This window comes from Hippoglossus hippoglossus, chromosome 23, assembly GCF_009819705.1.
Source record: "Hippoglossus hippoglossus isolate fHipHip1 chromosome 23, fHipHip1.pri, whole genome shotgun sequence".
In the NCBI taxonomy this organism is placed as follows: Eukaryota; Metazoa; Chordata; class Actinopteri; order Pleuronectiformes; family Pleuronectidae; genus Hippoglossus; species Hippoglossus hippoglossus.
In genome coordinates, this window is record NC_047173.1 from 2,901,693 (window position 1) to 2,923,486 (window position 21,794).

The 21,794-nt window shown below is 43.3% G+C and overlaps 2 protein-coding genes across 3 annotated transcripts; both read left to right on the top strand.

The window, feature by feature from the left end:
* The first annotated feature begins 1,205 nt into the window (after nt 1-1,205).
* On the top strand, nt 1,206-21,410 carry LOC117757584 (beta-2-microglobulin-like). Of its 2 annotated transcripts, none has more exons than XM_034578844.1 (4): nt 1,206-1,375; nt 2,203-2,475; nt 14,450-14,453; nt 21,200-21,410. In XM_034578844.1, the coding sequence occupies exons 1-4, from the start codon at nt 1,315-1,317 to the stop codon at nt 21,393-21,395; spliced, it is 534 nt and encodes a 177-aa protein (XP_034434735.1). In that variant the 5' UTR covers nt 1,206-1,314; the 3' UTR covers nt 21,396-21,410. The 2 variants fall into 2 exon arrangements, with proteins under 2 accessions (XP_034434735.1, XP_034434736.1); XM_034578845.1 differs by lacking the exons at nt 14,450-14,453; nt 21,200-21,410 and adding exons at nt 3,625-3,662; nt 3,778-3,924.
* Nucleotides 8,347-21,278, top strand: irak3 (interleukin-1 receptor-associated kinase 3). The gene is made up of 13 exons (XM_034578836.1): nt 8,347-8,539; nt 9,953-10,141; nt 10,319-10,392; nt 10,477-10,525; nt 10,661-10,824; nt 14,790-14,854; nt 14,943-15,057; nt 16,039-16,157; nt 17,154-17,352; nt 17,950-18,012; nt 18,343-18,513; nt 19,462-19,819; nt 20,743-21,278. The coding sequence occupies exons 1-13, from the start codon at nt 8,437-8,439 to the stop codon at nt 20,853-20,855; spliced, it is 1,782 nt and encodes a 593-aa protein (XP_034434727.1). The 5' UTR covers nt 8,347-8,436; the 3' UTR covers nt 20,856-21,278.
* Nucleotides 21,411-21,794: the final 384 nt, after the last annotated feature.

Sequence of the window (21,794 nt, forward strand, 5' to 3'; positions counted from 1 at the left end):
GACAACTCAGGGAGCTCAGGTAAACATGCGGACAACTTCCATGGTTACACATTTACTGATTTTAAAAATGCAGTCACACATTTTTAAGGACGGCATTCACTTCCATTTGCTTCCCTTCACTCTTCACAATGAAACACGTGTGTCAAATACCACTCCTCCAGTATCACCAATATCCTCCTGCTTACTAATTAAAATGTAATTTTCATGAAAATATTTGGACATTTGTAGTTCCAACATTGAAACAATAGAACATCTTATTTTTTCTTGTGGTTTACTTACTTTACTCTCTGGAATGCTTTCCAGTACTTATCAAAATAATCCAGTTCTAAAACATGAAAACATAAAATTGCCTATTTAGAGTTTGTGAAAAATAATTATATTATTTTAGCAAAGATTTTCCTACACAATTGTTTCCTAGAGAGAACCCCTCTTTGTGTGTTCAAATTTCCCTGTGTGTGTTTGTGTTTTGAATTATATATTCTATATTGTCCTATTGTTTCCAATCACTTTTAGATATTGTGTTATGTGTCATTATGATTTAGACGTCCCTTATTGTTTGTTAATACATCTGAATTTGAGTAAAAACAACATAAAGACAACTTTTTTTATTAAAAACAACTTTATGTTAAGTGTACAAAGATACATTTCAAACCACATGTGGCATTTAGCAGTGACACACATCAGACACACATTATTTCACAAATACAAAAAATACAAAATACAAAAAAAAAATACAAACGCATAGTATTTTTTTTGGGGGGGGGGGGTGGAATAAATTAAAAAGAGGAGTGAGAAAACAGAAACTCATAACACTCTTCTTCTCTATTAATCTCAGCGATAAGAGGTTATGACACAGTTCCTTGTTAAATATATTGAAGTTTTTCACAATCTGATCGTCTGCAAAAATGCCTTCCCGAGGATAATAACTACATTAATTGCGAACTCATGAGTTCTAAAAAGCAATCCATACACGACATGTCCCCATGCCGAACACAGAGAAGCTGTTACACTTAGGAAATAACATATATAAATATAAAAAAGCAACAAGAACAGACAAGTTAATGTAACTGCGCAACAGCGAGCAACATGTCGGACGGACTTCTACCTAGTAACAGCTCTTGTTTTTCTATTGGTGTAGACGCACCCTCTGTGGTGTGTGCGGGGGTTGGGGAATGTCCTGGTTTACTGCTTTGCCTCGTAGCTCCACCCTCAGATCACAAGGAAACATTTGACTTTCGGTTTGGTCCGGGACCAGCTTTACCATCTGTAATAGCAGAATAAAGATTAAACATCTTTCCCAGCACGGGTGAAATCATGCGGGACTTAATCTTTATTCTCCTATCGGCTGTGGTCTGCTCATCACTGGCCAAGGAAGGTACGTACCTCGACTTCAGTCCGTGTTTATGTTACAATGTCCGTTCAGGTGCCGTCGAGTGAAATGGCAGCGAGGCCTTCCGACACGTTGACTGCGTACCACCGTGTCAAATATGAAGAAGTAAAGTTCAATATGTTACAAATACAAATATTGTTTCTCAGATGAGCAAAACTTGTTCATGTTAAAGGATCAGTGTGTACAATTTAGGTGAAAGGGATCTATTGACTATACAATAATAATATAAAGTGTGATCATCTAAATTGTACAAATTGTGGTTTTCTTTACCCTCGAATGGCCCCTTTATATGCAACACTATATAAGTGGACGGATTCTGTTGTTTGTACATCTGCTCTGAAGAAAGATTGAACTCATGAATAACAATATCGACCATTACGTGATGATCAGTAGCGAGTCATGGCTCTGTCAAGTCTCTGTTTTCAAATTCTCTGTTTGCTTTTCATTCTCTTCTTATTCCCTTTTTACCGACAATGATTCACTGACGGAAAAAACCCATCAATTATCTAAGTCAACCTACCGTGACGTCACCCACTGGTTTGGGAACTGACAAGTTTCAATTTCAAATTCGGTTTCCGCCATCTTGGTTTTGTTGACAGCCAATGGCCAGAGGCATCAGTCACTACATAGTGAACAGAATATCTCGGAAAAAACATTGGAGGAATTTCTTAAAATTTTGGTGCAACTCCGTAGCCAATTCTCCGGAGTTTACCCGCAGGTCATGTCTGAAAACTGCTTATGAGTAAAATCGGAATAAGTTAATCTTCTATCTGTTTTCATGAAATGTGTGACATCTTTTCCTTTTTTGGTAGATCCACCCAACGTTCAGGTGTACACCCGTCTCAAAGAAGAGTTTGGGAAAGACAACATCTTAATCTGTCACGTGACTTGCTTCTACCCGCCACTGATCACCATTGACCTGCTGAAGAATGGAGAGACAATTCCGAAAGCCAATCAGACAGACCTGGCTTTCGCGAACACCTGGAAGTACCACCTGACCAAAGCTGTGGCCATCACCCTGAGCCAAGAAGACAAGTTCGTTTGCAGAGTGACCCACATGGGGAAGACCAACGATCACATTTTGGGTATGAGTCTGTCTATGTCCGTCTCATGTCTTTTTTAATATTGACATCATGGCCATCATTAAGGGAATGGTTTACCAAAAAATGCAAATTCAGTCTGCCGATGGAGGGGCGGGGGGAAGTGTTTGTGTCCACAAAACAGTTCTGGTGTCTCAGGGGTAAACAGCGTTGCAGCCGAATCCAATACAATTGAAGCCAATTGTGACCTCTTCTTCAGACGTAATAAAACAACAGAAAAAAACACAACAATGCCTCCATACTGCTCGTGTGGTGTCATCCAAGTGTCCGGAAGCCCCGACACAAATTTTTCGGTGAACTATCCCTTTAAGTACAGCATTGCAAAATCAGGTTGTTCAAGGTTTACAAAGTATAATGGTTATATACTATATAACATGCATTCCACTACAGGAAACCACCCCATGAGTATACGTACCCTGGCATTAAGCAGTAGGCAGCCCCTTGCAGAATTTCTAAATTTATCCTTTGTATAATTTCTCTTTTTACTTCTATTCTTATTTTTATTTTTATATAATTGTAATTTTAAACACTCCTTACCACACGTATTTTTTTCTCTTCTTTTATTTTCAGTTAGTTTTCACTTCAATATATTTGAGTTATAAAACTTATATGAGAGCAACTGCTTATAACACTCCAAATAACTTAAGTTAATAACCGGTTTGTATGTGAAATGTATATCTCGTGAACTGTTCATCTAATCAGCTTCACACTTGGTGTGTCAATTGGCAATTTCCCAAGGAAGTGCAGAGCAAAGGTTGGTGGCATTTGGACACACAGTACGCTCAATATTAATACAAATGTAATAAACAGGTGACCAGCACTCTGTGGCAGTCAGGGGGGGGCAGTGTGCCAACCGTCATTCTGTGGACAGAGTTGAACAGGTCGTCTTCTATGTCCTCGGGTAAACTACAGCAGCAGTCTACAACTGGCAGTTTGTGGCCCAAAACTGGACAGCCACATCATTTTGATTATGCGATTACGATTTATACGAGTTCCTGCAAAAGTTCCTAGTTCCCGGGGAAAGTCCCTGTGGTGGAAATGCAGCTGATAATGTTAATTCTTTTAAACACTCCACAATCACAGTGGCCTAACTGTCCAGTTTCTCAACATGTGCTCGTGTTTTCCTCTCTACAGATCTTGACTAGTAACCTCTGTGGTCCACCATGTTCCAGGTATGTACCTTAATTATAGTCAATGTATTTTTTTCAATTCAGTAAACATGAAATCTTTTCAGGAACTATCTGATTGACTTTTTTTTTTTTTTTATCCTTTGTTTGATAACCACAGGTCTGCTCAGTCTGGAGGAGGTGAAGAAGATTCAAATGTAAAATCTCTACTCTTGACTTTCATAACAAAAGTGAAAGTGTTTTCCGCAGATCAGTGAAATGCACTTGATCCAGCCTTAAATCGACTACGTTTACATAGACACCAATAGTCTGACTATTTAGATCATTTTAGAGGGATAGTTCACCCAGAAATGAAAATTCACTCATTATCGACGTACCCTTATGCCGGTGGGGGGGGTGGGGGGGGGGGGGGGGGGGGGGGGGGGGGGGGGGGGGGGGTGGGGGTGGGGTGGGTGAAGTGGTTGAGTCCACAAACCACTTTTGGAGTTTCAGGGGTCAACAGTGTTGCAGCCGAATACAATACAATTGAAGAAATTAGTGACTTATCTTCAGACGTAATAAAACAACAGAAAAAACACGACATGCCTCTGTGGGCTTGCGGACACTTGGATGACAACACGCGAGCAGTATGGAGACATTTGGGGTTTTTTCTGTTGTTTTAATACGTCTGTAGAAGGACTCACCATTGACTTCAATTGTGTTGGATCCTGCTCTAGAAAGTTTACCCCTGAGACTCCAGAAGTGCACTTCGCCCACCCCTCCATCGGCATAGTGGTGAATAGTTAATGAGTGAATTTTCATTCACTATCCCTTCAAGTAAAGCCTTATTGAGCTGACAAAAATACTCCATTCATATTCCTGTTCACGTGTTACAGCGCATTGTCTGATTACGACCTACATGTCGATGACGCAAAATGCTGTGAAAACTCCAGAAGAATGTTACAATTCAATTAAGATGCATAAATGTCTACATGCGATTGAGATTGGAACACTCCATGTGTCTTAATAGTTAAAACAATTTTCTGATTATCTTAACCTGAATAACATCATACCTGGAATTAGCAATAATCGAAATTAAGACGTGGAGTATTCCAAGTGGCCTTATGTAGACATGTATACGTCTTAATGACTATATAACATCCTATCGGAGTTTTCGCAGCATTTGCAACATCCACCTTCAGTTACAGAATGCTGGACGTCAGAATCAGACTATGCTCTCTAACATGTAAACGGGAATATGAACCGAATATTCTTTTAGTTGCTCATGGAATCATCATAATAAGAATAATGTCCTATTCAGAATCAGGTCACTCGTCGGATTGTTGCTGTCCATGTAAACAAAGTCAATGTGTTTGTTTGTCTCCATCTAGATGAATGCCAAATTCTCAGGCATATTTAGGAGACCGATGTTTATGAGTATGTTTAATCTTGTGCAGCTTGAGTGAGTTTATGGGTTTGTTTGGCCTGAATCGGGCAAATAGGAAATCTCTTCCTGATGCAATCTCAAAGACAACAAAAAAACATATTCCATCAAAAGCATTTTATGTTAATAGAGATTTGACATCAGGAGCACATAAGCCATTGTAAGTTTGATTTATAATCATTGACTCAACACCCTCATGAAATGAAAGCTGAAGCACTACCGTATAATCACTGTTTTTTAAAGACTCTCAAATGAAATAAGACTCTCAAATGAAATAATAAGATGGGAGAATGTCACTGGATGCGTCCCATTAAGTAGATTTCTTTTTTTACATCAAACAGTTGAACCATGTAATTCCGGTGTAATATTGGTAAAAAAAAATTTTTACCAATATACCACGCTTGTATTATCTCTGCTTATGCATACTATTTCTGCTTGTGAAACTGTTAAGATGACATTAGAGCCACAAATCTGACTAGGTTTGTCTCCTGACAAACCTGTGTCTGGGTCACACCTCTTCCGACTATACCTTGAATAAAATTTTAAAACTAACAATTTAGTAGCACTTAAATGGCACTTACTTATAGCCCTTTGTAGTTTTGCTTTTTTTAAGAAATTGTACTTGATTCTTGATTCTTGTTGTTCTGGGTTTGTACCCTCATGGTTGAATGCACTTATTGTAAGCTTTTGGATAAGATGAAATGAAATGAAATGTAATCTCCTGGAATTTTATTATTCACTCAGTTCACACACATAGATCTCACAACACATACAGTAGTTCTCACAACACATAGTCAACGCATAGTTCTCACACAAACTCTCAAACACACACACACACAGTTCAACTCTTCACACACACATTTCTTCGTTGTATCTGCATAAAAAGTATACATATGACCTTCCTTGCAATGAATAAAATCCTCTTACAAGACTATTACTCTCGAATCTCTTTATTTCAGAAGTCTCACCAGGTCAAATTTCCATCACAACCACAAACGACCAGTCTTTCACTGAAGTTAAATCCAGGCAACGTACAGGGTCAATTAAACGTCTTTTATCCTGAACAATTTGGTGACACTATTTTGCTGTAGAAACGGAGATTGAAACTGCAGTATAAATGCTTGATTCAGGACAACAGAACTACAAGTACCCAATGCACTCTAGGTTTAGCGTGTATAGCACTTATTACTTTACTAATGTGGAAAAAACTTTCTTTTCATATCACAAAAAACACTATAACAAAACGTAAATTAAAAAATATATTGTATTTACAGTTAGGGAAAGCTGTATATTTTGTGACAACTGCGTTTATTATTTTGTCCTCCAACTGCACGTGGTAAAAGTTAGTTTATGGTTTAATGAGCTCAAGGTGCACAATAACCCTGGTATCAGACTCAAGCTTTGTCCTGAAAACAAAGAATAGCAGTTCACAGAAGTCATAAAGCACGCAGGCTAGATAGATAGATAGATAGATAGATAGATAGATAGATAGATATATGGATGGATGGATGGATAGATAGATAGATAGATAGATAGATAGATAGATAGATAGATTAGTAGAGTGACTGTAATTTAGGGGCTTTCCTTCTTTGTTGTGATAGCGTGAGTCTACTTGCTGACTCACAGACCCGTCATGTGGGAGGAGGGAGACTGCCCCCTACATTTGGAGTGAGCTCATATTCAAATCTTTGTGGGACATGTTGAAATGACCCAAAGCTAGGGGACGGGAGGTTGCCTATTTATTTAATTATTATTAATTTACTTTATTAATATTGAATGTATCGCATGTCCAGTTCGCACCAACCTCGGCACTGCTCTTCCCATGACCACTAAGATTACACATGACACGCATGAAGCCGATAAGATAAACAGTTCATGAGATATATGTCCCAGATACAGACAGGCAGACGTTTGTGGAATTAGCAGGTACTGTAGATGTCAATGGGATTGTGAAAATATAAATTTCATATGAACAAACATTGGTTCAAAAGAACATTTTTTTAGCATTCTTTTATACAAGTGGGAATTGTGTAAGAAGTTCAGTCTGATATATTAATTTGATCATTATTGTTTTGGATTTCATTTATTTCAAGTCATTTGCCGCATGACGTCGAGAAAAGTGGGAGGAAACTGGAGAAAAAACACACAACACCCACATTCATGAGGGCTGAGGACTGGGAATCAAACATTAACGTTGTCAATTCAATTTACATGTAATTATATATTTTAGATATTTTATGTAATTTTGTGGGTTCCTTAACATGTGGGCCTATGTAGTTTGGTATGTCATTGTTTTGCAGTTTTTTTTAAACATATCGTTATTGTACTATTTGCAATGCAATTGAGTTTTTACTTTTATTACCAAATGTCTAACGGGTGACTTTCAGTAAACGTGCTCTACAAGAAAAGTCAGAGCCACCTAATTTTTTCAGAAGACGTAGCTCCTAGTAATGCCTGCAGAACCATGCTGCTGATGTTTTATCACCCGGCGGTGGCCGGCATCATCTTCTACGTTGTTGCGTGCCGGGGCCGCAGGACGAAGGCAGCTGACACCACAGACTCAACAAGCTTATCAGGAAAGATGGTTCTGTCGTGGGAGTGGAACTTGGTGACAGAGAGGAAGATGCTGAGGAAACTACACTGAGTATTATGGGCAATACCTCTCACATCATCCACGGAAAACTGGTGTCACACCGCATCACCTTCAATGGTAGATCAGAGGAGCACCACAGAACTTCTTCCGGTGGCCATCAAACTGTACATCTCATCCACCTTAGACACTTATAATAATAACAAATAATACCAACACTATGCACAATTGAAGTGAAATATTATATTATTCCACATTCTAATGATCAGAATCAGGTTTTATTGTCAAGCAGGTTTACACATACAAGGAACTTGGTGTGGTGTATTTCTTCAAGTATAAATATAAAAGATATATAAATAGGAAACAAAGATTTAATATAATAAATACTATGAGCACCAGGGGAGGGATTGTGCAATATGTTGTAAGTAAACACTAGAGACTGGATTGTGCAAAGTACAGTTAGTTTGTTATTTGCCACGGGAAGTTAAAGTGTCAATTATGATTTATATATTATTGCACACGTATTTCTATTTTCACTTACATTTTTAGACTCAATCATCAATTGTTTTAATCGCGTTATTCCACAAAATCTTCTGGTACTGTAATCTTGAAGCAAGCTGGCACGAGAATTTCCTTATTTCCTTTCCTTATATGTCTGGGTGCTAAGCAACTGTACCGTAACACCATGAATAGACGGGCATGCCATTTCGGGGGTGGGTGGGAGTTTCCGTGTTTGAGTAACCTCAGCGGGGCTGTCAGTGTGCAGGACCGAACTAGTGTCTGAGTGAGAACCGGCGGACGTGGACATGGACCCCGACACTTTGCTCTACGATGTCCCCCCGGCTGTGCTCGAGGGCTTCCACAGGATCATGGACTGCGGAGGGGACACCCTCGGGTGGCGTGGACTGGGTGAGGGGAGCGTCTTTTACACACCAGTCGACCGCAGCCACATATTCAGATGGTTACAATCGATAAAGATTTCATCAGACGGTCGGTAGTCTTGACTTCTGTCAACAAAGCAGAGTTTACTTAACTTCTACTGTAAAAAAAAGAAAAGAAATCCTAAACAGGCATATAACCTTTTAACTGTGGACGTTACATTGAAACATTTTGATTAATAAGATGAGGAGGATTCAGTTATTATGATAAAACTATCAATACATTTGGTTTGATTGTTTATGTTTTCTTTGGTGGCTAGTGAGCAACTTAAAGGGATAGTTCACCCAAAAATTAAAATCCACTCATTATCTACTAACCACTATGCAGGTGGTGAGGTGTTTGAGTCCACAAAACACTTCTGGAGTTTCAGGGCTAACAGCCTAGGAGGCATTTTCTATTGTTTCTCTGTTGTTTTTGTATGTTTGAAGATGTGGTCCCCAGTAACTTCAATTGTATTGGATTTGGCTACAACCCTGTTTACCCCTGAAACTCCTAAAGAGTTTTGTGGACACAAACACTTCACCCACCCCTCCATTGAACTATCCCTTTAAAGTCATCCATAATAACCATGTTATCTACAGCCTGGGATGATAACGTTATTGATATAGCACCTTTCAAAAGAACCGTTACAAAGTGTTTCACAGAGGACAAATACAAACAAGGAAAGAACACATAGATGGCAAGAAGCAACTTAATGCAGCGTCATTTAAAATCAAAGACAGCAAATGATATAGTCAATCAATCAATCAATCAATCAATCAATCAATCAAATCACAGTTTGTCTCAAGGGGCTTCACAGGATGCAGCATCCTTTGTCCTTAACCCTCAACAAGAGGAAGGAAAAACTAGCAAAAGCCCCTGGGGGAAAAACGTAGAAACCCCAGAGAGAGCCACATGCGAGGGATCCCTCTCCCAGGACGGACAGAAGGGCAATAGATGTCAAGTGTAACTGAACACATCAACAAAATAACAATATTTACTACAGTGATGAGAAAAGACAGGTTTATTCATTGTTTTAAGTATGTATGGAAAAGAAAAAGTCTGACAGGGATGAAGGGAGCAGCAATGACAAGAGGTGGGGTCAGTTATAGTGATGTGAGGAGGCATATTGTTTATATAAGCAATCTAGTCATGAACATAATCCACGGTCAGCTGCCACCACGATCCATTATCACAATCCATGATCCACAATCCACCATCTCCATTCACATCCCACGATCCACCATATAATACAAACTCTTAAAATCAAAGACAGCACATAAAATAAGGAAACATAATATATACAAAATTGTGTTACTGTATATACAGTGTGGGTAAAAGGAAATTAGTCTCTCAGCTTAATATGGCATCTTCTCTATGTCCGTCTTCATTCCTGGACCCCAGCTGTCCGAATCCTCCCCAGCTACTTAGAACTTCGCATTTTGGAGCGCTTGGAGGCGGCGGGCCGGAGTCCCAGCAGGGAGCTGCTGTGGTCCTGGGCCCAGCAGAACAAAAGGGTACGGGACCTGCAGAAGGTGCTGCAGGACATGGGCCACCTCAGGGCCCTGCAGCTCTTCCAGGGTCCAGCTCAAGGTCAGTCACAAACATGTGGATTTTTTAAGAGGGAATACACTTTCCTTTGTTTCAACAATGCTATTGTTTGGTTACAAGGCTGACAGAGTAAGAGGGAAGTGCAAATTACACACAGGAAATATAAAGCCCCTTCCCCGTTCCTCTTTTGCGGTACACACCTGATATCTGATCTCGTAGTTTCAGAATCACCCCCGCCTCCCAGCGATCTACCAGCAGAGTCCACAGGGCAGACGTCAGCAGCTGAAGTGAAGGTAGAAGTGTTGTACCGTTAAATGTGGGGATCTGTGTGTTACCTGTGAGTAAATGACCATCCTGTCTGTGCTCTCTCTGATAAGGAATCCCTCCAGCCAGAGGTGAGCTCCTCAAGTCAACCTTCAATTCCTAGTAAGTAACGGCTGAGGTGAATTGGCGGAATTTCCCTTCTCACGATGATTCAGGCTGCTGTTGAGTTTTGACATACCACAAACGTGCGTGTGGGGAAGTGTGACATCACAATCCTGATCTGTTTCTGTATTCCAGTGTGGTCCACAGCAGAAAACCAGACAGCCGGACTCACTTTGCAAGACGTCATAGAAGGAACCCGCAGTTTTCATCCTGAAACCAGAATTGCAGAAGGCCACTTTGCTAACGTCTACAGAGCACAGATAGGAAGTAATACATTTGCAGTGAAGCTTTTCAAGCAGGTGACTATTGATTCTACTACTCAAAAACCCCCACTAATACTCACTAAAATCTGGCTTTTGTCTGGGAACGATGGAAACATGACACCCTGGGTGAACAGGCTAATCTGGCAAGATAGCGAGGAACGAGAGCACCTCAGTTTTTGGTGCATTCATGAAATTGTACATGACACAAATAATACAAAGTCAAAGTTAAACTACTTTTTACAATTTTACCCACATTTTAAAAAACCTACGTATAGGTATAACCTAGGTATAACGTATACCCGCTAATTTTGGTTTTAAGGAGGTAGAGGAAGAGTGGGGGATTTTGGGAGATACAACTATTTGATGTTTAGCCTTCTCAAGAAGACTCTCACTCCAGTCACATCAGGCATTCAAATTAAAATCCTTCTCTTGTTTGCGTGGGTCAAAAAAAAAAAAAAAAAAAAAAGAAAGAAGAAGAAGAAGAAGGAGAGAAGATGGTAGCCATCATGAAGGGGCTTCATTACCTCCGCCAAAGAGGTTAGACATTCACCCCTGTCTTGTTGGTTTGTTAGTATGTTTAGTTTTTTAAGCGAGATTACACTTAATCAGCTGAACAGATTTCCATGAAGCTTTGGAGAAGGATGGAACATGGGCCATGGAAGAATTCATCTAATTTTGGCGCGGGTACGGATAAAGGGGCAGATCCAGGAGCTTCATTTAAAACCTTCTTTTACACTGCGAGATAAGACGTTTTCCCCCATTTTCATTGATTTCTCACAGAATAATTCATGGATCTTGATGAGAAAACTCAAACATGTTTAGGGGACTCATATTTATAAGTGTGTGAAATTTGGTGCAGATCTAAATAAAAACCTGGCTCTAGCGCATTTAAATGTGGTTTGATAAAGGGGACTGCTGGGCCTCGGCAGAGGTATGTCTTCTTTTGAGGGACTATAGTTAGTTGTGTTTCTTTTTTCTTTTCCAAAAGTGTCTTGTATAATGGACATATTTAGCTGAGGTAAGGTGAGGACTTCTTCCTGTGTTTAGTGGCTAATAGTTACAAGCTGGTTTAAACAGTCACATGTGATTATTCCCTCCCACTTACACTGAGTGTATTGACATTGCTTTTGCATTGGGTTCACTGTGGTAACAATGTGGCCCTAACCACATCTGAGGGGGTTTGACTGATCGGATAGCAATCTGTCCTCAATCCGCTTATAGCTGCATTTTCACCTGCACCTTTATAAGGCTATAAGCCATAGCAATATATGTCAACCAAATGTGCTATTTGGGCTATTTGGGCCATAGTCACCATAAACCACATGGGTAACTTTAGGTTCACATCCAGATTACACCTTGCCTAGTACAATGCATGTTTGCAAAAAAAGGCCCACATTTGCTCTGCTGCACTGGCGCTCTGCTGTGTTTCTGTTTCACTTCCTCATGCGTAGAATACCTTGATCTGCTCATGAAGGAACGTCTTCATCACAGTCAAACCTTACTGAGCAAACGTTTCCCGATGTGGCAAGAGTCTAATCAACTTCCTTATATTCTCCTTGCTCATCCTATAAATAGAAGTGTGTTTTGTTTCTGTATACTATATTGTGGAGGTGAGGGAAAGACTGAGGCTCCAGAGACTCCCAGACACTGAGTGGAGGACTGGGCTGCAAAGCCAGTCCGCTTTAAGTTTGTAGTTTGAAGTTATGTTTATTTGATTAAAGAATGTTAAAGAGCAACAATTCCGTCTCTGGCTGTGTGTGGGAGAGCCCCGTGGCAAGGTCGATTGCCACACTGGCGCCCAACGTGGGGCTCCACACAGCCACAGACGTGGACCAGGAGGCGGTATGGGAACTGGTACCGAGGATGGAGGACCTGGTGACGGCGTACCGGGAGGAGAGAGACAGGACCAGACGGGGGATGGAGGCACTCCTGAGGCAGGTGGAGAGGGAGGCGATACGGACGGGGCGGCAGCCGGCCTGGTTGGGACCCGCTCCAGCCTGCCACTCCGCGCCGAAGGAGGCGGTGAGCACGGCCCCAATTTCGCGGGCGGCGACCGGCGTGCCACCGATTCCGCGTCCCCGCACAGCTCCGGTGAAGCCAGCGTCCCCTGTCCCTGCACCAAGGCTGGCGGTGAAGCCAGCGTCCCCTGTCCCTGCACCCAGGCTGGCGGTGAAGCCAGCGTCCCCTGTCCCTGCACCCAGGCTGGCGGTGAAGCCAGCGTCCCCGGTCCCTGCACCTAGGCTGGTGGTGAAGCCAGCGTCCCCTGTTCCGGCACCCAGACTGGCGGTGAAGCCAGCGTCCCCGGGCCCCGGACCCAGGCTGGCGGTGAAGCCAGCGTCCCCTGTCCCTGCACCTAGGCTGGTGGTGAAGCCAGCGTCCCCTGTCCCTGCACCCAGGCTGGCGGTGAAGCCAGCGTCCCCTGTCCCTGCACCCAGGCTGGCGGTGAAGCCAGCGTCCCCTGTCCCTGCACCCAGGCTGGCGGTGAAGCCAGCGTCCCCGGTCCCTGCACCTAGGTTGGTGGTGAAGCCAGCGTCCCCTGTTCCGGCACCCAGACTGGCGGTGAAGCCAGCGTCCCCGGGCCCCGGACCCAGGCTGGCGGTGAAGCCAGCGTCCCCTGTCCCTGCACCTAGGCTGGTGGTGAAGCCAGCGTCCCCTGTCCCTGCACCCAGGCTGGCGGTGAAGCCAGCGTCCCCTGTCCCTGCACCCAGGCTGGCGGTGAAGCCAGCGTCCCCTGTCCCTGCACCCAGGCTGGCGGTGAAGCCAGCGTCCCCTGTCCCTGCACCCAGGCTGGCGGTGAAGCCAGCGTCCCCGGTCCCTGCACCTAGGTTGGTGGTGAAGCCAGCGTCCCCTGTTCCGGCACCCAGACTGGCGGTGAAGCCAGCGTCCCCGGGCCCCGGACCCAGGCTGGCGGTGAAGCCAGCGTCCCCTGTCCCTGCACCTAGGCTGGCGGTGAAGCCAGCGTCCCCTGTCCCTGCACCCAGGCTGGCGGTGAAGCCAGCGTCCCCTGTCCCTGCACCCAGGCTGGTGGTGAAGCCAGCGTCCCCTGTTCCGGCACCCAGACTGGCGGTGAAGCCAGCGTCCCCGGGCCCCGCACCCAGGCTGGCGGTGAAGCCAGCGTCCCCTGTCCCCGCACCCAGGCTGGCGGTGAAGCCAGCATCCCCGGGCCCCGGACCCAGACTGGCGGTGAAGCCAGCGTCCCCGGGCCCCGGACCCAGGCTGGCGGTGAAGCCAGCGTCCCCTGTCCCCGCACCTAGGCTGGCGGTGAAGCCAGCGTCCCCTGTCCCCGCACCCAGGCTGGCGGTACAGCCAGCGTCCCCTGCAGTTCCTGCGTCGGCGGAGAGACCGACGCCTGCAGCCCCTGTCCCAGGTCCCCTGTCGGCGGAGAGGCCGACACCGGCAGGCCCGGTACCTTTTGCCGGGGCGCCCGGGCGGCGTCGCCCACCTGGCCGGCCTCCGGAGAGACGCTGCGTACGTCGTCGCCCACCTGCTCGACCTCCGGAGAGCCGCAGTGGATGGGCTTCCTCTCCTGGTCCGTTGGGGGGGGGGAGTAGGTCAGGCCGGGATAAATCCCTGGCCTGAAATTTGCGATGGAGGTATGTGGAGGTGAGGGGGCTGGGAGAGCACCCTCACCTGCTATAGAGGATCAATCAGCACAGGTGAGAGCTGTTAGCTGATTGGTCCTCATGCTTAAAAGGCAGCGTCGGTGCTGCCTCAGGACTCAGAACTCAGGAAGGAGCTCAGAAAGACTGAGGCTCCAGAGACTCCCAGACACTGAGTGGAGGACTGGGCTGCAAAGCCAGTCCGCTTTAAGTTTGTAGTTTGAAGTTATGTTTATTTGATTAAAGAATGTTAAAAAGGAAAACTTCCGTCTCTGGCTGTGTGTGGGAGAGCCCCGTGGCAAGGTCCATTGCCACATATATATTTGTACTCTACTGTACAATGGGCATCTGAGTATTTTAAGTTTGCTAAGTCTCACTGATACCTAATTTGTCATTGTCCAGATAAACGGCGTGACCTGGAAGAAGCTGTGGGATGCCTTCAGAAAAGAAATGGAGGTTCATCACATGTATGTTCCAGCTCTCACTCTCCAAGTACCTGTCTTTGTTTTGTCTGATAGGGTTTGTCCAATATGTACTGTGCTGTTTGCGTTCCAGGTATCAACATCCAAACATAGTGGAGCTGCTGGACTGTTTCTCTGATGAGGATCACTACTGTCTGGTCTACCCATACCTCCCCAACGGATCACTTTACCACAGGCTGCACCCACAGGTACGTGTGGGGTTTACCTGCTGCAGTTGCTCATCCTGTGTCTGTTTGTTGCACCAAACCCGAGCACAGTGGTTGCCAGTAACACTTTACTCAGAAATCCGGAAGTGAAACAGGAAATTACGCAGCTTGTGATGCAGAACTGAACAAAGTCTTCTATGAGAAAATGGTAAATGAATAGGGCAAGGCAAAAATGATTTATCCAAGACGATACAAAAGAGAATCAATTAAAACAGTTAAACAGAGAATAAAAAGATAAAATAAGACATAAAAGTGTGATATTAAATGTGCAGTCATTTTTGGCCCTAAACCATTCTTTGCTTTATAAGCCAGCAATAGGAATGTGAAGTCAATTCTTCGACCGACAGGGAGCCAGTGTAAAGATCTCAGAACCGGAGTGATGTGATCCACTTTCTTGGTGTTAGTGAGGACTCGAGCAGCAGCATTTTGAATCAGCTGCAGCTTTCTGATGGATTTCTCAGAGAGAGACCATTACAGTCAAGTCAGCTGAAGATAAATGCATGGAAAAGTTTTTCTAAATCCGGCTGAGACATAAGTCCTTTAATGCTCCGTGTTCACTGTGTGTGTTGTGTCCTGTGTGCTGTGTTCACACGGAAGGGTCAAAAGCAGAGGACAAATTCCCCCCCATTGCATGTAGTGTGTGTGCAAAGTTTTTATGACAACTGTAGGCTGCCACTGGTTCTTTCATATTGGAAGGAGAGGATGATGTGAGGGGTATTCAGCTGCAACATGCAACTTCACCACTAGATGTCACTCAATTCTACACACTGACCCTTTAACAGTGGATGTCAGGAGTTGATTTGAGTGGTTATTTAAATCAGTTCTGCTCCAGCCTGTTCACTATGTTGTAAAATGCTGTGTCATTTCTACTCAGTGGTCTGTGTCCAACTATGTTTGGCTATATTAGCTGTTTGAACCCATTTATCTGTGTTAAGTCTGAAGTGGTATGTTGTCACTGTGCAGGATGGAGAGCCCCCTCTGTTTTGGGAGGAGCGTCTCACTATCATCAAGGGAATCGCAAAGGCTTTGCATCACCTCCATATGGCCAGGCCCTGCCAAGTGATCTGTGGCAACGTCTCCAGGTACAAGCCATCACACACCTCACCAACACTGCACCATGCAGAAAACATTCTGTCACTGTGCACATTTCCAGGTTGGCACTCCCGCCCCGATTTGGAAACATTCTTCCAAAAGACTCACCCCTTCTCCTTTCTTCATGGAATAACCATTTTAAAAAGAAATGAAAATGTTTTTGGATGTTGACAAGAATTTATTTTAAGAAACAAGGTTTGAATTTTACTTTAGAATAATGTAAGGTCTTAACCTTGCTATGTAAAGTGCCTTTAAATAGTGCATGTTATGATTTGAATATGAAGGATACCTCAGACACCATTGTTTGCTTTTTGTTCCTCATCCTCATCCACTTCCTACTTTAATTTCCTCTCTTTTGTCTATTTTCATTGATGAAAGAACACTTCAATTTGTATCGTGAACAAATATACAATATACATATTTCTGTGTGTGTATACATACGCACATATATACATGGTTTATGGATGTTAAGTGATTAAAAAAAGGAATCTAATATTATGCTTCACCAAATGTACGAAATCGTAAACAATAATGATGTGAAGCTGCACTTCATGCTGCACTTCAAGTGTTCTATGTTTTAAATTTGGCAAAATGAGTTGTCTATGTAAAGGAGGGGCTACAGCGAGAGCAGCACACACAGGATGTGGCCGTCTTTTCTTTGCAATATATGACATCCTAGCTAAAGCTTTCCTCTTCAATGTTAATGTTTCACTTTTGATATGATGTTGGTGCTATATTTTTTTTTTATTGATAATAATAATATATATAATAATATATAATTTAAATATACTTTGTATCAATAGTTTTTGAACTTTCAGCCCATCTTAACAATGCTGTGATAGTACTGATAACCGTTTCATTTCGAGGGTGATAAATTATTTTATGCATTATTAATTTATAAAATTCAACTTATTAATCTGACATTCCCAACACACATCTGTGAAGTTCAGAGTTTGAGTCCACATCTGTTTGGCTTCTCCTCACAGTGAGAACATACTCTTAGATGACGCCCTGCAGCCCAAGCTGTCAGACTTCGGGTTGGCCCGTCTACGTCCTTATTCAGCCAGTCAGCAATGCACCATCACCCTCGACACGGGTTCCCACAGCAACCCGGGATACCTCCCTGAGGAGTACATCCGGGACGGCAAGCTGACCTTCAGCCTGGACGTTTACAGCTTCGGAATGGTGACTAACAGGATCACATGAGCCTCGATAACTTCCATCATTCTGTGTCTCAAGAGAAACTTAGAACAATGACAGAACACAAACACATATTTGCTCTCTTTTTAGCTCTGTTTTGGGTCTCCACCAACTCCACAGGGAAATATCAGACTCTTTAGCTGCTAAATGTTTCTGTAACTGTGCGAATGTGGGACTTTAGGGCAGTGAGTGTGAATCCACAGCACATCCAATATTACATTTGATCCCAGAAGTGTTACCGGAAAAATGTACTTGACGTATCAAAAGCTCTTATTGTGTATATTTTTTCAGTACAGTCCAACACCAGTAGTGTTTTTACATCCGTGCATCATGTCTCACAAAGTTATCTCATCTTTAGCAAATATAATCTTATTTTGCAGAAGTAATTTACAATTATAGCTGTAATGTGGTGGAGGAGAGGAAGCACATTATTTAGCCCAAAATAGAAATCATTAACTTTCCACCAGTGTGTCTCACATCTAAAAATAGAATTATGAATAATGTTGTGCAGAAGCATTTGTGTGCAGACGATTAGACCATGATTCCTTAATTTTCCATTAATGCCTGTTTGCCTGCTCACAGGTGATAATGGAAACAGTGACAGGACGGAAGGTCATAGAGGACGCACCCAATCAAAAACTGCTGGTGAGTCCACACTGAACAGCTAGATAAGTGTTATTGAAGCCTTTATCTACATGCTACATGTCTTACATCAACAGTCCCGAAAATCCAGAAAATAGCATCTAAATAATAAACAACTGTATTGCAATCGGCAATTTCAGTGCAGTGACCACACTAAAGCTATGTAATAATCCCGGTCTCCTACTGTTATGATCATAGACATAGAGTTTCATATATGATCAAGGCTCATATTTGTAGCTTTACTTAGCAGCAGAATGCATGTCCCTGAGTGTACATTTTAACCACATCTCTCATTCCCTTGCTGTCTCTCTGTGTGTCCCTCTCCTCTTTCAGAGAGACGCGTTAGTCACAGAGGTGGAGAACAGTGGTGGTGGTGTGGACTCTTGTCTGCGTTTTTTGGACGAGGCGGCCGGTCGCTGGCCGACAGCAATGGCCATCAGCCTCCTGGCTCTGGCCTTGGAATGCACTGCAAGCCGCCCCCGCCTCAGACCAAGCATGGAGAACGTGAGCACTGATGTAGTTCTTTCTATCCTTTTAGGACCAGTATCTGTAACTAAAGAATTCAAGCTCAAACTTTATATAGCACCAATTACACATTATTTCAAGGCACTTAAAATGTATATATGCCCTGTTCAGACCTTGTATTAACACCAATCCAGAGAGGCCCAGTCACATGTGGACAGCACTGAGCTCGTCTGTTCACACCTACAAATAAATACCAATAAAATGCGTCCTGAATGTGTCTTCCCCTTTTCTTATGCAAATAATATGTCATCCTTCATCACGAGAGAACAAATTATGTTATTTTTACCCAGTCTGAGTTTACACGTGTCTGATAACAATGTGTCTGTGTCGTCACGAGTGAGCAAGCAAGAGAGAGAGCGGTGGAGAGAGTATTCAGAATTAGTATTCAATTCAAAAAACTGTATTTGATTTATATTTAAGCTCTGTCTGACTGGTTGTTATAATGAAAATAATAATAGTCATACTCGTAAATGTAATGATGTTATTGATGACAACAACATCAGTTAATATTAATAGTTGTTATACTTCTGTCGGTCCTGGGAGAGGGATCCCTCACATGTGGATCTCTCTCAGGTGTTTCCCCTTTGAATGGGGTTTCTGTACTTTTTTCTTACTGTTGAGGGTTAAGGGCAGAGGATGATGCACCGTGTTAAGCCCTATGAGACAAATTGTGAATATAGGCTATACAATGATGATTTTAATTAATATTGAATAATGCTGATAAAACACAATAGGGTAAGAGTAAGAATAAGAACTGGAATAAGAAGAGTAGTTGGGTCATAGTGTCAGATCTGGATCCTGCAGGGCTGGATTCAGACGTACCAGCAGAATGATAGTGAGAAGGCGTGAAAAACATTATTATTATTATTATTCTGCTGCTGAAATCCTTGAAGTAACAGTGGGTGTGATAAACTCAATTGTCTTCAGGTACTTCTGACACTGAGCCAGCTGCTTCCTCCGCCCAGATGCCCGCTGGCCGACCAACCCCGCAGCCTGCACGATGAAGCCACTGTTACTGCCCCACAGAGCCCCTTGTCCTCCATCCCCGTGGAGCACGACGAGCAGCGCAGCCCCCTTGCCTCTTCATCACTGACAGGGCCCAGCGAGTACAGCCAGTCAGAGGTGGCCTACCTGAGTGACACTATGGGGCCCTATGGGGAGGCCAAACCCGACCTGTACAGCAGCTTGCCCGTGGAGTGCAGCTGCTCGGCCGAGGCGGCTGGCCAGGCCTGCGAGGACTGCAGGGCCAACAGGATGGCCGCCGACCTCGCAGAGAGTCCTCAGTGTAAGTCTGTTGTTAAGATACTCAATTCCCCAAGCACAATGTGAAAACATTGAGAATGCATCTGATCACAGTTGTTCCTCTAAAATGTACTCAGTCCTGTTCACCAGTTTTTGAGGAAACGGCCCAAAAATACTTACGTTGACCGTACTTTTTATTTCAGTCAGACGTCTCATGTTTGAGATGTGTATTGCAGCCGTAGAACTTCATCACTCAGATATGATTGCATTAGTATAATAGGTAGTGGGGACCAAATACATTTTACCCCCTGTCAAAGCCAACTGGTGGATGCTGGGGAGGTGGAGGGGCTGAATCAACAGGCAGCATCACTGACACTGTAGCAGCGGTGGGGGCAAGCAAAGGGATGTGGAATTTTTGCAGCTTTCTTTATTATTATTATCGAGGTTTGTGGAGAGTGAGATGTGTCACATGATCAGAGCGGCGCAACTCGAGCTGATTGGCTGAACTAGCTCGCAAACGTCACTCCATTTTGGAGGTATCTGCACCTTCAACCACTAGAGGGGGACAATTTTCTCATCTCAAGTTTTTGCTATTAGGGTCCACACTAATTGTCCTAAAGGTACAATCTGAAACTACAAAATATATAACAATGGTCGTCTTTACAAGTTTTAATGAAGAATTGTTTCAGACTATATCTTTAAAACTTCGTAAATTTCAATTTCCTTTTTGTGGAAAAACAATAAATATAAAACAACTATTTTCATTACTCTTATGTTGTAATCTCCGCTCTGGACAGCCATTGGCCTTATTCTTATTCTTAAACTGTCTTAAAATCAGACTGGCTGATCTTGCTAATGGGGACATCCTCACATAAATGCAACCCCTTACATTTGTCTATTACATATGCTGTGTGCTTGCCTAGTAAAAGAAATCAAGGTGTGTGTTTGTTTGTGTGTTTTGGGCAGATTCCAGCATGGTGGAAAACAAAGCCAAGAGCAGGCTGAGGGACAAACTGAGTCTGTACAACAAAGGGCTGATTCAGACAGAGGAACTGTTCTCTGAGGCAGGGCTGCAGTAGAGGGCAGAGTTCCTGTTTCGGTCCGGACAACTTTTCTGTGGACCTATCTGAGTGTGTGTGTTTCTGTCTGTTTGCTACTGTAGCATCCTCTGTACTGCAGCAGCTCATACGTGTTGAGAACATGTTTCTCAGGTGATCTGATCATAAGCGCACAGCTCTGAGTTCAGCAGTTCACACCTGGCATTAGAGTGGGTCTCCACATGTGTCTCCTGTGGCTGGACCTCCCCGCTGTATATATAGTTACACACGTTATTGCCACTACTGTTATTAGCATTATTATTTTGCCGTTATTCTATGATCTTCAACAGGTTACTACCTCTATAACTTATTTTTTAAATCAAGAGTGGCTCTGTAAAGATCTCTGTTTGTACCTTTCCGTTAACCGACCCTGATGCATTAAACCAAATCTATCTGTTTTATAAAGAGGACTGTTGTGATCAATCCAGGTGTAAGAACCCTGAGATGCCATGTACACAGTTTGATATGATTGTTTTATTTTTTAAAGGACAAAAACCCCGGCCATACAGGCTACAAGCTTAAAGGACTTTTGTAAGAAAAGAATTTATATAGCACAACAACACACACATTCATTTTCTATATCCAGCACCTTTTGTATCACACACCAGTCATACGTTGTCAGCACAGCCATTAGGGGCAATTCTGGGCTCATTTCGCCCGCGAAGGTTCAGGGCTAATATTTTATACTTTAAAATCCATATTGGAGACAAACGTTTCCTCTGGGCCAGATCCACAGAAGGGGCTTGGGCCGGTGTCCTTTGGCACAACGGGCCAATACTGGCACAAATCTGGTCTCTTTAATCTGGCCCTGCTCTGGTCTTGACCGGATCAAAATTCATGCGGGTAATATAAACCAAAAGAAACCAAATCCACGCTGGATAATTACATATTTGATAGCTCATTCACTACCAGTACACAGCA

Excerpts from the sequence above, each read along its gene's own strand:
- LOC117757584 (XM_034578844.1), top strand. The coding sequence starts at position 1,315 with ATGCGGGACTTAATCTTTATTCTCCTATCGGCTGTGGTCTGCTCATCA. Across the intron at positions 1,376-2,202 it reads CTCATCACTGGCCAAGGAAG|ATCCACCCAACGTTCAGGTG; the intron begins GTACGTACCTCG and ends CTTTTTTGGTAG.
- irak3 (XM_034578836.1), top strand. The coding sequence starts at position 8,437 with ATGGACCCCGACACTTTGCTCTACGATGTCCCCCCGGCTGTGCTCGAG. Across the intron at positions 16,158-17,153 it reads ATCTGTGGCAACGTCTCCAG|TGAGAACATACTCTTAGATG; the intron begins GTACAAGCCATC and ends TTCTCCTCACAG. Across the intron at positions 18,013-18,342 it reads CACCCAATCAAAAACTGCTG|AGAGACGCGTTAGTCACAGA; the intron begins GTGAGTCCACAC and ends CTCCTCTTTCAG.